The 13,901-nt window shown below is 38.2% G+C and overlaps 1 protein-coding gene across 1 annotated transcript in view; it reads left to right on the forward strand.

Annotated features, from left to right (window-relative positions):
• Positions 1-13,901, forward strand: part of stxbp6 (syntaxin binding protein 6 (amisyn)) — a 112,590-nt gene that overhangs the window by 87,900 nt on the left and 10,789 nt on the right. Inside the window, exon 4 of the mRNA XM_041813001.1 lies at positions 304-469. Coding sequence (XP_041668935.1) covers positions 304-469 — 166 coding nt within the window. The remainder of the gene's footprint in view (positions 1-303; positions 470-13,901) is intronic.

Genomic DNA, 13,901 nt, shown 5'->3' on the forward strand with positions numbered 1-13,901 from the left:
AGGATAAGCAATGTAGAAAATAGATGGATAGATGTTTGTCCCATCAAAACCCTCTGTGTAGACTATTTGTTGCTTTACCATGATTTTAGCTGATATGTGTAAATCTATTTTGACATCTTCAGAGCTAACAATCATGATAAAAGATCTCCAGTAATCATATCTATCTTTGACCTTGATGTATCCGTAATGGTAGGCTATAACTTTTATTCTGCCATGTGAACTAAGACTTAAACCGAGGGGAAATACTGATGTCGCATAACAGAAATATTAATCATCTCTTGTCTTCCTGGTTTTCTCTCTAAGGACTCTCCAGAGTTTGACCTGATGTTTGAAAATGCTTTTGACCAGTGGGTGGCTGGATCAGCAGGAGAGAAGTGCACCTTCATTCAGATTCTCCACCACACCTGCCAGCGCTACAGTTCCGCACGGAAACCAGAGTTCGTCAACTGTCAGTCCAAACTACTGGGGGGTAAGAAAGTGAAAGTAACCCACGGTGCTGCTGACTTTTCCTTGTTAATATTTCTGTTGACACACAGTGGGTTGTCTAAGGCAGCCTGTTGTCAAACCGTGCTGTAAGCCAGTCTGAATCTGATTATGCATGATGACAAGCAGCACCTGGTGCCGATGAAAATGAATGCTTATTCCTCGTACACAGCATCTGTTGGGTGCTCTGTTGAAGTGAAGTCAATGAGGATGGCCAGTAAGATGCATCTGCTGTAACTCACAGCTACTGACACAGATCAACTGGTTTAAAGCACAAATCAGGATCATTATGTTCCTCGACTTACCTGATGTTGACACGTTTTCTTCTGTGTGAGACTCATTATTTAAATTACCTCCCACCCTTCATAATATTATTAAACCTCACAGTAGGAGCTGACAATCCCCCGATTACTGACACCGTTAATAGAATATCTGATGCTGTGTAAAAACAACCATTTGGATACTAACCTCTCCATTGAATTCAGTATTGATTTCATGCCCTACTAATAAACAAAGAGAGGCTGATGAAACAAGTCAATGCCAAATGTTCAGGAAAAATAAAAATGTAAAATCACATGAATAGTCATTCGCTGGCTGGAAGTTGTTCTTTAGGAGAGGAACTGTTGCAGTGGTGGTTTCTCATGCTTGTAGAGAAGGCAGCTTCAGCAATCAGATATTGATCTGTTTAGCCCCAAGCCTCATCTTTGAGAACAATTCAGCCTGTTGTATTATTCATAGAATAATTTATGGAAAACCTTACTTAAATATGTCTTGTGTAGAGTGACAGATATTTCACATACATAAGACTCAATCAGCAGACATTGAAATATCTAACAGCTACAAAACTTGTCTACTTTGCAACGTTCTAGACATCATATCACATTTCACCATGCACAGTGCCTATAAAAAAATTGTCACCCCCTTGCAAACTCAATAAACAGGTAAAAAAATCCAAGGGGGTGAATACTTTTTGTAGTCACTTGAATGTTAGTGTGATTCTCTACTAGAGAATAATAACATGCACTTTGGAAAACATGATGCAAAATCTGAAAATGTTGGCTTTTAAAAGTATTAAACATACAGAGAAATACAGATTTCAGTTACTTCAAATCCCCTGATTCTTATATGAAACCAAGTATCCTGCTGTCATTGATAATAAAGTTGCCCATTCTCTTTAAAACTCTATAAGGTTGCCCTGACCTCCCTCCTACTCTTGACAACCATTCCCATATTTAACACAGCTGAAACTATAGTTTCTGTTTGTGTAGGTGTGAAGGTAGTGGTGCTTGGGGAGCTTTGAACCCAGAGGTCTTAAGAGTAGGATGGATTATGCAGTGCAAATGTTGCATATCAACAAACACGCCTCCAGTAGTGCTGAAAATTACACTTGCATCATTGTTTTAAGTGCAAAATGAATCACTGAATTGGCAGACCGTGATAGGATACATTGCACAAACCTTGGTGACACTGCTTGGATGCCCCCCAAGAAATGACATGTCCTTCATATCTTAAGAACCTTCAAAGAGCAAAACCTTGTGGATCAATTACAGTATCGACTGAGCTATTGACACCAAGCTGTGAGTCTATCAGGGCAGTGATCTGATAACAGACTCTGACCCTCAGAGAAAGCTGCTGCTCTTGATGGGTGAAAAAAGCTGACAGTTCACCACGCACATTGTGACAGGAAGAACAGACAGGAAGCCAGCTTGCTGCCAACTCTGTCCACTCCAGTTTAAGTCTCACACCAGTGCAAAACAAAAATCATGACGCTGCTCAGGTGTGGGACCATAACTGTGGGAGACTTCATCTACAGAATCCTCTGGGAAAGCAGCCAGAACGAGCTAATGGCAGAGACGTGTGCACATAATTCTACTGATAATCCATCAGAAGCATTGTACGTTAACCAAGAGGGACAAGGGTGTTTGATAAGTACGATGTGGAGCATAAAATGAATGAACATGAGTCTAACTCAAATCTCTGGGGCTGTTGTTAGCTTTCCCTTGTGTGTACTAGAGCTGTCATAACAATGTCATCAGTGGTGTATGGATGCCAGCAGCTTTGTTGCTTGAGCTTAATCCTACACTGTTTCCTCAGGCTTATTACGTTACAACAAGAGGCCCTGTCAGCCTTCAGATACACATGGTAATAGACTGACAACTGGGGAAACCGTGTTCATTGCATAACATTTTAGGCATTGATTTCATCATGCAGAAACTTGCATTGAACTTAGATTGAGTTGAAATTTCTAGCGATGCACAGATGCATCAGTTTAACATTGTCTGTATCAGCGTTTTGGCAAACGGCTATATGTAAATAATGTGGGTATGAACCGATGACAATATCTGAATTTTATTTGTTGTGTCCTATCGATTTCATTCTGTCTGATTTAAAAGATGTATTATTGGGCAGAGAGAGAAAATGCTGGCATTGTTGGTGTCTTACACCAAAGGAAGGGATAAAAAAACATCTGCATCAGTACTGGCCGATGGCTAAATTGTTACTTAAGCATCAGAACCAGCATCAGCCCTGATTTTTACAATCGGTGGATTCGTAGCATTTTTTAAGGTCTATCAGCATTGACACAATGAGATTCAGATCCCAAATCACATAAATTGCATGCTTCTGTACTTTGTGCAGTGTTGTTGGGCAGCTGCTGAAAGGTAGAAGCTGGATGCTAACCACTTTGGCATCTTCTTGCTACCTGAGTGATGAAAAATAGAATCACAACTGTTTCTTTGAGTGTCTTGATCCATGAAAAGTCACAGACAGCTCAGCTGAAAGTCATCTGAAAACTCTGACGTCAAAACATCTCATGTTGTCCTTCTCTTTAGCTGTATTTCTGTTGTTAAGCTACTTTTGTTAGCTCAGGAAGTTGCTTAACCTGACACGCCAGATGGATGTTTCACACATCCATCTGGTAAACCACTCATAGGCAGCGTTTGGGAAAGGGCAGAGCCTTTGAAAAAAAATAACTCTGAAGGTGATTAGATGAATGTTCTGTCTGCCACATCTTTACGGGCCAATCAGGGCAACAAAACGCGTGACGTAGCTGCTACAGAGCTGCGCCCCTACAGAAGAGTAAACGGATGGATTCATCTGCTTCGCAAGGTTAGAAGTTGCTTAGTTTCCTTCATAATAAAAGCTGTGTTTTTAACCAACAGGAAGTAAAGTTCTTTTAATTCAAGGCAGTACAAATTACAAAAAATTGCAGTGTTTCTTGAGAAAATCTCTTAGCTTTATTGCTAACCTTAAGTGGGTTTCTCACTCAGAGTAAGCAGCTGAACTGGAACTCTTTAAAAGTTGCTGCATTAACTTTGAATCATTGGACCTTAGTGAGTGATTTTGTACATGCACTCCTGCAGATTTCTTAATTTACAAAAATAGGGATTTGAATATTCAGTATCTCACAGTACGATTCCAATTCGGTTAGATTCAGAATTGAATTTTAATTCAAACCAACTCCCAATTCATCTGTTTTTAACCAAGAGTGTTTATTTAAGTCTGTTGTGCACAAAAGAGCAGGGAATGATTATTTGAGATTGAGAAGCATCTTAACATTTTTTATGATAATTTACACTACCATTGAAAGGTAGAAGCTTGAAGTGACTCACCTTCCCATGTTGCTGCTCCCTCAGCGATGAAAACTAAGATCCCAGCTGTTCCTTTGTACGTCTCATTTCACTATGAAAAGTCACAGACAACTCAGTGGATAAGTCAAAGTCATCTGTACCTTGTGATATCAAACATTTCACTTTTTACTGTCCTCTTTGGATATTTTCATTTACTTTTCTGTTTTTAGTGCATACTGTTTTTCTGTAGTTAAACTATTGCTGTTACTTTAGGAAGTCACTTATTTCCTTCATGATAAAAGCAGTTTTTTAAAGACATATTTCTGGGGTTTTTATGACTTTACTCAGAGAAGAAAACAGTGGATAGAGTCAGAAACAGGGATGAGAATGGGGGAGAGATGTGCGGGAAACTGTTCATTTTGACAGCCATTTTCAATTTTAGTCTCAGTCTTTAGATGAAATGCCTTTCAGCTTTAGTCACATTTTAGTCCTTTTTTACCCCTAATAGTTTTAGTCAAGAAATTCACAAAAACTCAAAAACATCTTAGTCTAGTTGTAGTCTATATAGAGCCCATGCTTTTCAGTCTTAACTTTTAGCTGAAGCATTATTGTCTTGCCTGAATCTGGTACCAAATCATGGTAGTGCTCTATGCACCCTGCCAAACTTTGGATTGCTGCTTCTACAGCTGATAGGCTGAATATCCACAGATGCATTGTGTTTTGAAAGATTTACCCACATTAGAGAAATATCATGGATTTTGACTGTACAACAAAAACTAAACGTTGGTTTAGTCTAGTTTTAGTCATATTGACAAAAACTAAATGACATTTAAGTCAGTTTTAGTCATCAAAGATCTATTTTTGGCTACACTTAGTCTCGTCTTTCTCACGGGAAAAAAATGGCGGTTGACAAACTTTTTTATCAGAGTTTTAATTGATGAAATTAACACTGGTGGGAAAGAAGCTACAGGCCAGACTTGGCCCGGGGCAACCATGCGGGGCCTCACCCAACCACCATTCTTTTTAAAATCTTAACAGGAAGTAGAGTTCTGTCAGCTCATGACTGTACAAAAAAAAGCAAGATTTCTGAAAATATCTCTTCGCTCAATTGCTAACCTTAAGTGGGTTTCTTACTCGGTGAGAGCAACTGAACTGGAACTCCTGAAAATCACATGGTTTGTTGCTGTAAACATGGATGAGTGGGCTTCAGTGGGGGATTTTTTACATGCACTCCTATAAATTTTTTAATGTTTAACAGGAGGGGTGTGACTCTTTCAGTTCTTCACAGTTAAAATCAGTTCTGATTTCGGGGGGTTACAAATCAATTCAAAATTGATTTTTCATTCAAACAGACCCCCTATAGGGAACATATTACCTATTTGTTAAGGAGAGAGCTATCCAGTCTGCTCCACACAAAGGAGCTGTGAGTTGAAAACTGACATAAAAAAAAGCATTATAAATTTTTTAAGATCATTCAGTTTTAAGCTTATATTTGTAGCTTTTTATCAGCTGAGTAAGGCAGAGGAAAACCTAACACAAAGAGAATACATTTATGTTTAAATTCAATAAAAATCAACCTGAATACATTTGTGAGCTTAAGCCAGAAAAATAGTTTTTACAAGAAACTTGTAGTAGAGAAAATACATAATTATAAGCCTAAATCCTTCACTGTCAATGACGCTTTAGCCCTTTCTGTATCGGCTGGTTAATCCCTAAAGTGATAGTCAGCAGTTGTTGGCCATTGTTCTGCTTATTTTAACTCCTGGTGGTGGCGTATAATGTGAGCTTACACTTTTGACTCATTCGTAAAGTTTTTTTGGATGAATGTGTCAGAGCTCCATTTGAAGTAAATCAGTACGTCCGACCCAGCCATGTAAACATTAACACACGCTGAGAGCTAGTGCTGCTAATGCAAACAGCACAGCTTACAAGCCAGGCTCACAAACCTGCAGCAAGTGCATGGCAGGAAGTGGAAAATAGCAGCAGCGTGAGCTACGGTTCTAAAACTGGCCCCTCTGTTGAAAATGTATTCAGGATGAAGTAAAGTATTTTTAAAAAATTGATTTTTGGACATTTTGAAGTGATTAATTATTATAGAAATTCATATTTGCCATTCTAACTAGAATACATATTCCCGTGTCTCTATATACAAGTGTTTAACACTGTTTATATTTCTGTGCCTTTGTTTGATTCCCAAATCAAGGAAGTGTTAAGAATTTCCTCACATTGTCTATGTGGGCTTGCCTTTAAATGCAATAAATAATTTTGAAATAGGCCAATATTAAAATATTTTTTTCATCATGGATTGTTCTCTGCAAGTTTTTCTCTCTCTTCATTTCCATTCTCATGTTTGCTGTGAATAGTGTGATTTATTCCTACTACCCAGTGTCTTTAGATAAAACACTGATCCCGCAGAGTTTAAGTCTTTTAAAAATGATGGTGAAGATTCACAGGCTCATGTTTGGGATCCTTAATGGGGCATGTAATTGGTCGGGAAATAAAGCAGCTAATTCTCTAACTGCCTTGTTATCATTGCAGGCTCTGGCTGCTGGCTGCATTGTTTACTGTTCTGCCCCAATTCTCACCTGAGCTTTACTATCTCACTGGCCAGTGTTCATGGGCTCATTCCCAAATGAAATGCCTTATCTGTGAGCTTAATGGATGCTTATACATCCTCAGCATAAGGGCAAAACTCTCCCTGTGGTGGTGCTAGTTTAGCACTGCAAAATGACCCTCATTTGTAGAAGATGCCACATCCAAGCTTTGTTTTTTACTTGTTAAAAATCCTCATCAGTTTAAACTGGTTTTAACAAATGTTGCATCAAAACCCAGCCTCCAAGTAACTATCTGACCCAGATGTTTCATAATAAGACAGTAACCCGTCTGATCCATTTATGCATGAAATTAACAGAAAACACAATGTGTGACGTGAGAACCCAAAATTTGAACCCTTTTGTGACTAATCTCTAAATTTTGTCACGTTGAGATGATTAAAGATGACAATGACTTTTGATATTCTCTCATCACAGAAGACCAAGATGTAGATTCAGTCTTTTTACGCTGCAAGGTCTATTTGAACAAAAAGAGGAAAGAATTTGTTGCACGGCACGGTCATCTACTAAGACAAGGTAAGCCAGTGACATAGTTAAGTGTATTTCTGTGTGCTGTGTTGAGAGGATTAAGAGGCAAAACAGAGGAGTGTTTTTCCCCTCTGGAAGCCCTCTGTTTTGCCGTTGTAATGATGCTACCAACGCCTTCGTAGCTTTTCTACTCCTGGGGTTGAAAAGGGCAAGTATGAGGTGTAGGAGTGGGAGAAAAGCAGGAAGAGGAGAGGGACAAGAGAAACAACAAGACAGCAAATGTTTTGCTTTTAGGATTCGGCCATTCACAACCATAAGCAACAATGAAAAAAGTGTATGAATAAAAACACCCTTGTATGTGGACTAAATATTAAGCAGAAAAGTTCGATTAAAAATAAGCTTTTTTGAATAGCTTGTTCCCAGTCCTCTAAGCTAAGGGCTCTGATTCTAGCTCCCAGGAACCTCTGGGACCTGTTTTGCCATTTTTCTGTGTACTCTTGTTAATATTTATTCAATTATTGGACACAAGATCAAATTCCCTGGTTATTTTGTTGTCACTGAGGTGCTTGAGTATACGTTGATAGAGGTTTCAACTTCACAGTCAAGGGTAACATGAGTTATGTTTGCTGTCCTTGTTTTTCAGACTGTATATATATAGTTACTCACTAAACTGTGCAGATATAGATCACATTTTGACAGAAAATAGAATCACAGTACTTTTTCCCCTGGAGCTTCATTTTCCTCTGCTTCTGTGTAGCATTTCAGAAGTAGACATTTTAGCTTTTAACTGAGGGAATAATGGCTGTTAAATGCATTGTGTGATGCTGACATTTATCTGCTGATTGAACCACAGAGAAGAGTCTGCTCATGATTACTTAGTAGCTGTTTATCTCTCAGTGTTGTCTTTTGTGCATTCAGTAAAGAAAATCCATGCTGGCTTAAACAAGCTGCAGCACGGCACAATGAAGGAAGCAGGAAACAGGAATAGATTTGTACCTGAAGCTAAAGCACATCTCAACAAGATGGTGCACTTTAACTTTTGGAACTTAAACTTTATCATGACTTGACTGATCAGATTGTCTTCTAGCATTTTATTGAAAGTAGAACGCAGAATTTTATCTTCTTAGATGCAAATAAATCAGGGAAATTATTCTGATTGCAATTTTTTTTCCAATACTGAAATTTAATATGTGGTTATTCTTTAAGGTTTCTCTTCACATTTTTCAACAACACAAGCAATAAATCATTTTATATAATAACCTACACAGCACAATTTTAGATCGATTAAACCAGGGCTGAAGGACATTGAAAAAATATCTAATTGTATTTTCCTCCCTTATTTTGCAAATTGATATGAATTGTTGTATTGGAGGGACTTTTCATGTCATTTTCATTCTGAGGTAGAAAATTCTAAACAAAACTATGGAAAGTAGGCTTTTTCTGTAAACTTTTCTTAAAGGCATTCAAACTTGAATGGTTGCATAGTTTGTAGAGCCTAACATCTCTGCTGCAAAATAATGTACTTTGTCAGACATTGCAGGTTAAAGAAATATTGCACCCTCTGCAATTTAAAAATTGCACAACATGGTTCCTGAAGATCCTTGACAAGTCTTAAAAAATCTTAAATTGGACATTTGATATTTAAGGCCTGCAAAAGTGTAGTAACAGTCAATCGATTAACCAGTCTTTATTTATAGCGCCAATTTATAACTGAAGTCATCTCAAAATGCCTCACAAAGAGGACAGAATTAGACTTCACTCTATTATAATAGACCAGTGTTAATCACTATTCATGAAAATGACAATGATAACAATAATAATGAATGCAGGAGTTTGGGTCAGGTGGGTCCACAGCTGCAGGTCGCCTGTACCAAAGATCCAGATGAATCTATGCGGCACAGGGCCAGAACCCAGAGAGACAGCTGTGTCAGACCTAGGATATAAAGACTCACAGCATGTAATATGCAGTAATATGATATGAATGCAGAGATAAAAAGAGAGAGAGAGGAGCTCAGTGTGCCATGACTCTCCAGCAGTCTAATCCTAAAGCAGCACAACTAACTAAGGGCTGGTCCAGGTCTGAGCCAACCCTAACTATGAGCTTTATCAAAGAGGAAAGCCTACCCTTAAAGGGAGAGAGTGTCTGCCTCTTGGACCCCATCAGGTAGATTCCAAAGGAGAGGGGTCTGATAACTAAAGTATCTACCTCACATACTACTTTTAGAGACTGGAGGTACAAGCAGCAGCCCAGCATTTTGGGAGTGCAAGGATAATACTGTAGAAGCGAGGGAAGCAATGGGACAGCTGTACGGTCCATGTTCATACTCGCTCCTTCATGTCTGCACCTCTGCACCTCTCTCTGCAGAATAATGAGCTCGTATATCATTTAGCACTATGGCTAGTTATGTTTTGGATAGAATAGAAATCTGACAGGAACAAATCAGCATTTTAGCGAGTTATTTAAAAACACTGATGCATCACCATGTGCATTATAGATCATTTAGTGAATACAGTATATTGATAAACGGCAAAGAAAACCAGTCTTAAACCAGTCTTTGCTTGAAAATATATTGAAAACAATCTTATATTGTAAATCTTTCTGTCCAACAATCCATCTGTAGTTTATAGTGTTTCCTGTTTGACTTTATTTAAGGTTTGTCTAAGATAGTCTTTAATTTTGAGATATTAAAGCAGTAGACAGACCTGTGATCTGTGCTTTATATGAAACTTCTCAGCTTTAAAATGAACATGTAAAAAAATCAATTAATTAATGTGAGCTTTATGAAAGAAATATTGTTCTTTTTTGTTATTAATAATCAATAATTTTGTATTTCTTACTGAATTTCCTTCACAAATTCTAGCATAGCATCTCAGTGTTGGATGCTCAAAGTTTCATGGGGAAGGATCCCCAGACCTCTCTTTCATTTTATCTCAATAGAGTTCTCCCAGTAACTAAATAAACTGTTGAAAAAAAAACACTAGTCCAGTTCTCTAACAACTGGACTAGCAAGTTTAAAATTTAACAAAGCCCATCCTTATTTTGACAGATCTTCCCTGATTAAAAAAACATTATTCAACATTATTTAATAGTGAAACTGTTTTGAATCAGGTCAGCACACCTGCAAAAATGTATTATGATAATTATCAGTATATGGTATATTGATATAATAGAGCCATTGAATGTGCCAGGAATCATCAAATTTATAATTTCATAAACAGAACATCAAATTTAAAAAATCAGTCCTGGTCAGTTGTACTGAGAAATCACATGCATTTCATTTTTGACTGTTTGCCACTCTAAATGTAGCATCAATTTTCTCACTTCAGGTATAAAAAGACCTTGAAAATCTTACATTTGATTTTTAAATGTGTAGGAACCCTGGCAGTAGTTTGTAATGATTGAATCTTAATCTCAAATACATGCTCAGCCTGAGTAAATATCCCTTGAACTCTGGCCATCAGAGTGAGCAGGTCCTTCGTGAAAAAAATGTGGCATTGAAGTGATATTTCTGCTTCTCTCTGAGTGGTTCACCAGCAGCTTGAAGGAACCTTCAGGACCTTGGGTCTGCCTGACTACAAAGCAAAAAGGATGCCCAGTTACCACGATAATGAGATAGTTAAAAGCAGGACAAACCACTATAGTAGTTATTTGATCATGTAGGTGAAGCTGATGCTAAGAAAGTCCTGGAAATGTTTGCCTATGGGGACAGAGGAGGTTGCACTTTAAAGACACATTATTCACACTATAGCAGGCTGCAGATACAGTTTGTATTTCAACAGCAGGGGCAAAGGCAGCGTACAGATTGCTAAATGATTTGGAAAGCACTGATAGAAAGGGACAACACCCTGTATAACAGGTTATGAAGTGACCATTGAAAGAGGAGAGGAGCTGTATAGGAGGAGAACTGCAGGGAATGTGAAGGAAAGTGATGAGGTAAAAGGCTACCCAGAGATAATAGGTGTGTGTCAGGACTGCCGGGGGGAGGTGTCCTTTCTGCTTGAACTGCTTCTTCTATAGTTTCAGGATGCTGCAGTGGATAATGTCAAGATTTGCATTAATTAAACTGCAGGGGGGGTCTATCTTGCAGTAGGAGCTGCAGAGTTGTTACTTCAGGCCCCTGTGATGTTGATTTACATTAATCATCTCTTGTTGAATATTTTTCCCATTTTATACACCATACCCTGATGCATTATCCATATGAAACTGTCAGATCACGTTGGGTCTTAAGAGTTCTTTTTTATTGATTGCAAACTCATCGCTTTAAGTTTCTTTGCAGTGGAAAATAAGCTTGGAAAAGCAGCCCGTATTCAAAGTTTTCTTCTCATTCTTCCTGCCCTGATCTTGATAAGGTCTCTTATCAGAATCCTTGGCAAAAGAAGGAATGCTTTGTATTTCTTATTTTCTTTCAGCCTCAGCCTTCATGCCATCATGATGATTTAATGTGTAAATGTCTTATTCTTAATCTTTATACCTCAAAGTGTGAGAACTGTCCAATTAGCTTTTAAAGAAGCAAAAGCTTTTTTTATCAAAATAAAAGCAAAGTCTTTTTAGTTGTGTCTGGTTGGAATTTTTCAAGAAATTGCAGCTGCATCAGAGAAACAACAGAGTTTGGGATTCAAGCGCTTCTTTGTCTGCTTTGGATGCCTGTCACAATTATTCTGATGATTATTCACATGGCAACATGAGAAATATCACACATTGTCATGTTCAAATGTTCATGCAAAATTTCCCAAACTGTCTCTTTATCAATGAAGACCATTCCTGCTCTCTTATACTGAGTCGTTCTACTGGTTGGGTGTTTCAGAAGTTTTTGATGTGCATTGGCACCCAGTTGAGGTGTTGTAAAAAATCTATTCACGTAAGCATTGCATTGTCTAATTTCTGCTAGCTCTCAGTGTCTGCAATGTTTATATTATTGTGTCTAATATAATTAAGTGCTTCTTGAACTGTCTATGGTTTTTACACTTTTTTTACCCAAGGCACACCATATTCATTTACATAAAATGCAGTACTGTACATAAGTTAAGGAAAGTAGGGTGCTCAGGAGTCACCACAGGATGATGTGCTTAGCAGCCAAGGTCAAGCTCCACAGAGTCTCTTTTGTTTGGGCCTAGACATCCCTGGTAGTTTTGTGGCCTGTGGGACAACCAGGGGCTCATGTCAACCCCACTACCTGCCTTGACAGTCCCATGAGTCACGCTTACTCACCCTTTATTCCTCCATAAAGGGGTGGATGTTATTTTTATTTTATCAACAGATTATTTTCCTATGCCCTTTGGTAAAATGAAAAGGCATCCAGAGCTTAACATGGGTTGTGTCAATTCTCCTTCCCACTGGATGGTGCCCTTAGGCAGCTTACTCCCCACATCTATGCCTTACTTCAGTTTCAGTTTGGCCCAAACATGCCTAAAGGTTCTGCACAGTGCTATATATCATTGTCCATATTGCCACGTCACACCTATGCTTGCTTCGCCTTGCCACACCATTTGGGAAACATTGGTCTATGGAGCTGTGAGTTACTTGGCCTGTCCCATTTTGACAAGAGTTTTAAGTCTCCCTGTGGATTCCACAATCACAATCAAGAAGCAGCTGGAGCTGACATGTCAGTATGCTAAACTAAAGTAGCTTCTTCAGAAATGTCTAACATCACATTATATAGACTCCTTCCCCTGCAGTTAAAATAAAGACCAACAGTTAACAACAGCTGACTGGCACAGACAATGAAAATAACAGGATGTGGCATCTTTTCACGTCAAAGACCAGTGTTACAGTTTAATGAGTTACCGTGTTAACTGGTGACTGTCCTGCAAATGCATCTGGGTTAATAAGGGATGTGAAAAAGTTAAAGCACCCCTTTGTTTAGATTTTCATAGAATAAGTTTCTTCTAAGCAGCAATAACAGAAAATAATAAATTTCTGGAAGAGGCTAAGGAGGAAAAGGACTCGAACTAGTTTGCAATTCAAGCATAAATTTCTTTTTTCTTTACAATTGCAATTTGCAGAAAAAATGATACAAATATGCAAATAAATGCAATATTTTAAGCACATTTTAATAAGTGTTTAATTGTCAATTAATAAATCACAGTCCGTAACTGCACAGCAGACTGGAGTAGATGCTGAAATAATTACTTAATTATCAGAAATAGTAAACTTGGGATTTGGTTCAAAAAACAATCGGAACCGAATCTACTTAAAGATAGCGCCCAGAACGTTCATGGTGGTTGGCGTTCTCTCTGCCCTCACTGTTATTCACTATTTGTTCAATTTCACCAAAAATTTACAGTTCATGCATTGCTCAACTTTTAAGCTAATCGTCTACCATTGCCTTAGCAAAAACACGTGCACTTCAACCAGTAGCTAGCAGTGAATTGAAGACGTCACTTATTGAAAACTTGCAGCAGTTGTGCATGAATACCCAGCATTTAATATAAAACACTCAGTGTGACTGTGAACCATGTAGTTTATCCTCCAGTCTCATTATTTATCAAATCAAATCAAATCAAATCAAATGTTATTTATATAGCACTTTTCATACAATAAAATGTAGCACAAAGTGCTTTACAGACAGACAGTTGAATTAAAAGAAGCTAACAGGAAGTATGACCCAAATCCACTCTGCCCAGCCCCCTGACCAACCCAGCCCGCAACCCATACACAGTACTGACAAAATGCATCAAAAGTAAAAGAAACTAGTAGTACAGGGAGATTTATGTACCCAGTATGCACTGAGGAAACGCCATCTTGAAGGTTTAAAATGAGTTAACACTG

The sequence above is a fragment of the Cheilinus undulatus genome, linkage group 18 (genome assembly GCF_018320785.1).
Source record: "Cheilinus undulatus linkage group 18, ASM1832078v1, whole genome shotgun sequence".
Lineage (NCBI taxonomy): Eukaryota > Metazoa > Chordata > Actinopteri > Labriformes > Labridae > Cheilinus > Cheilinus undulatus.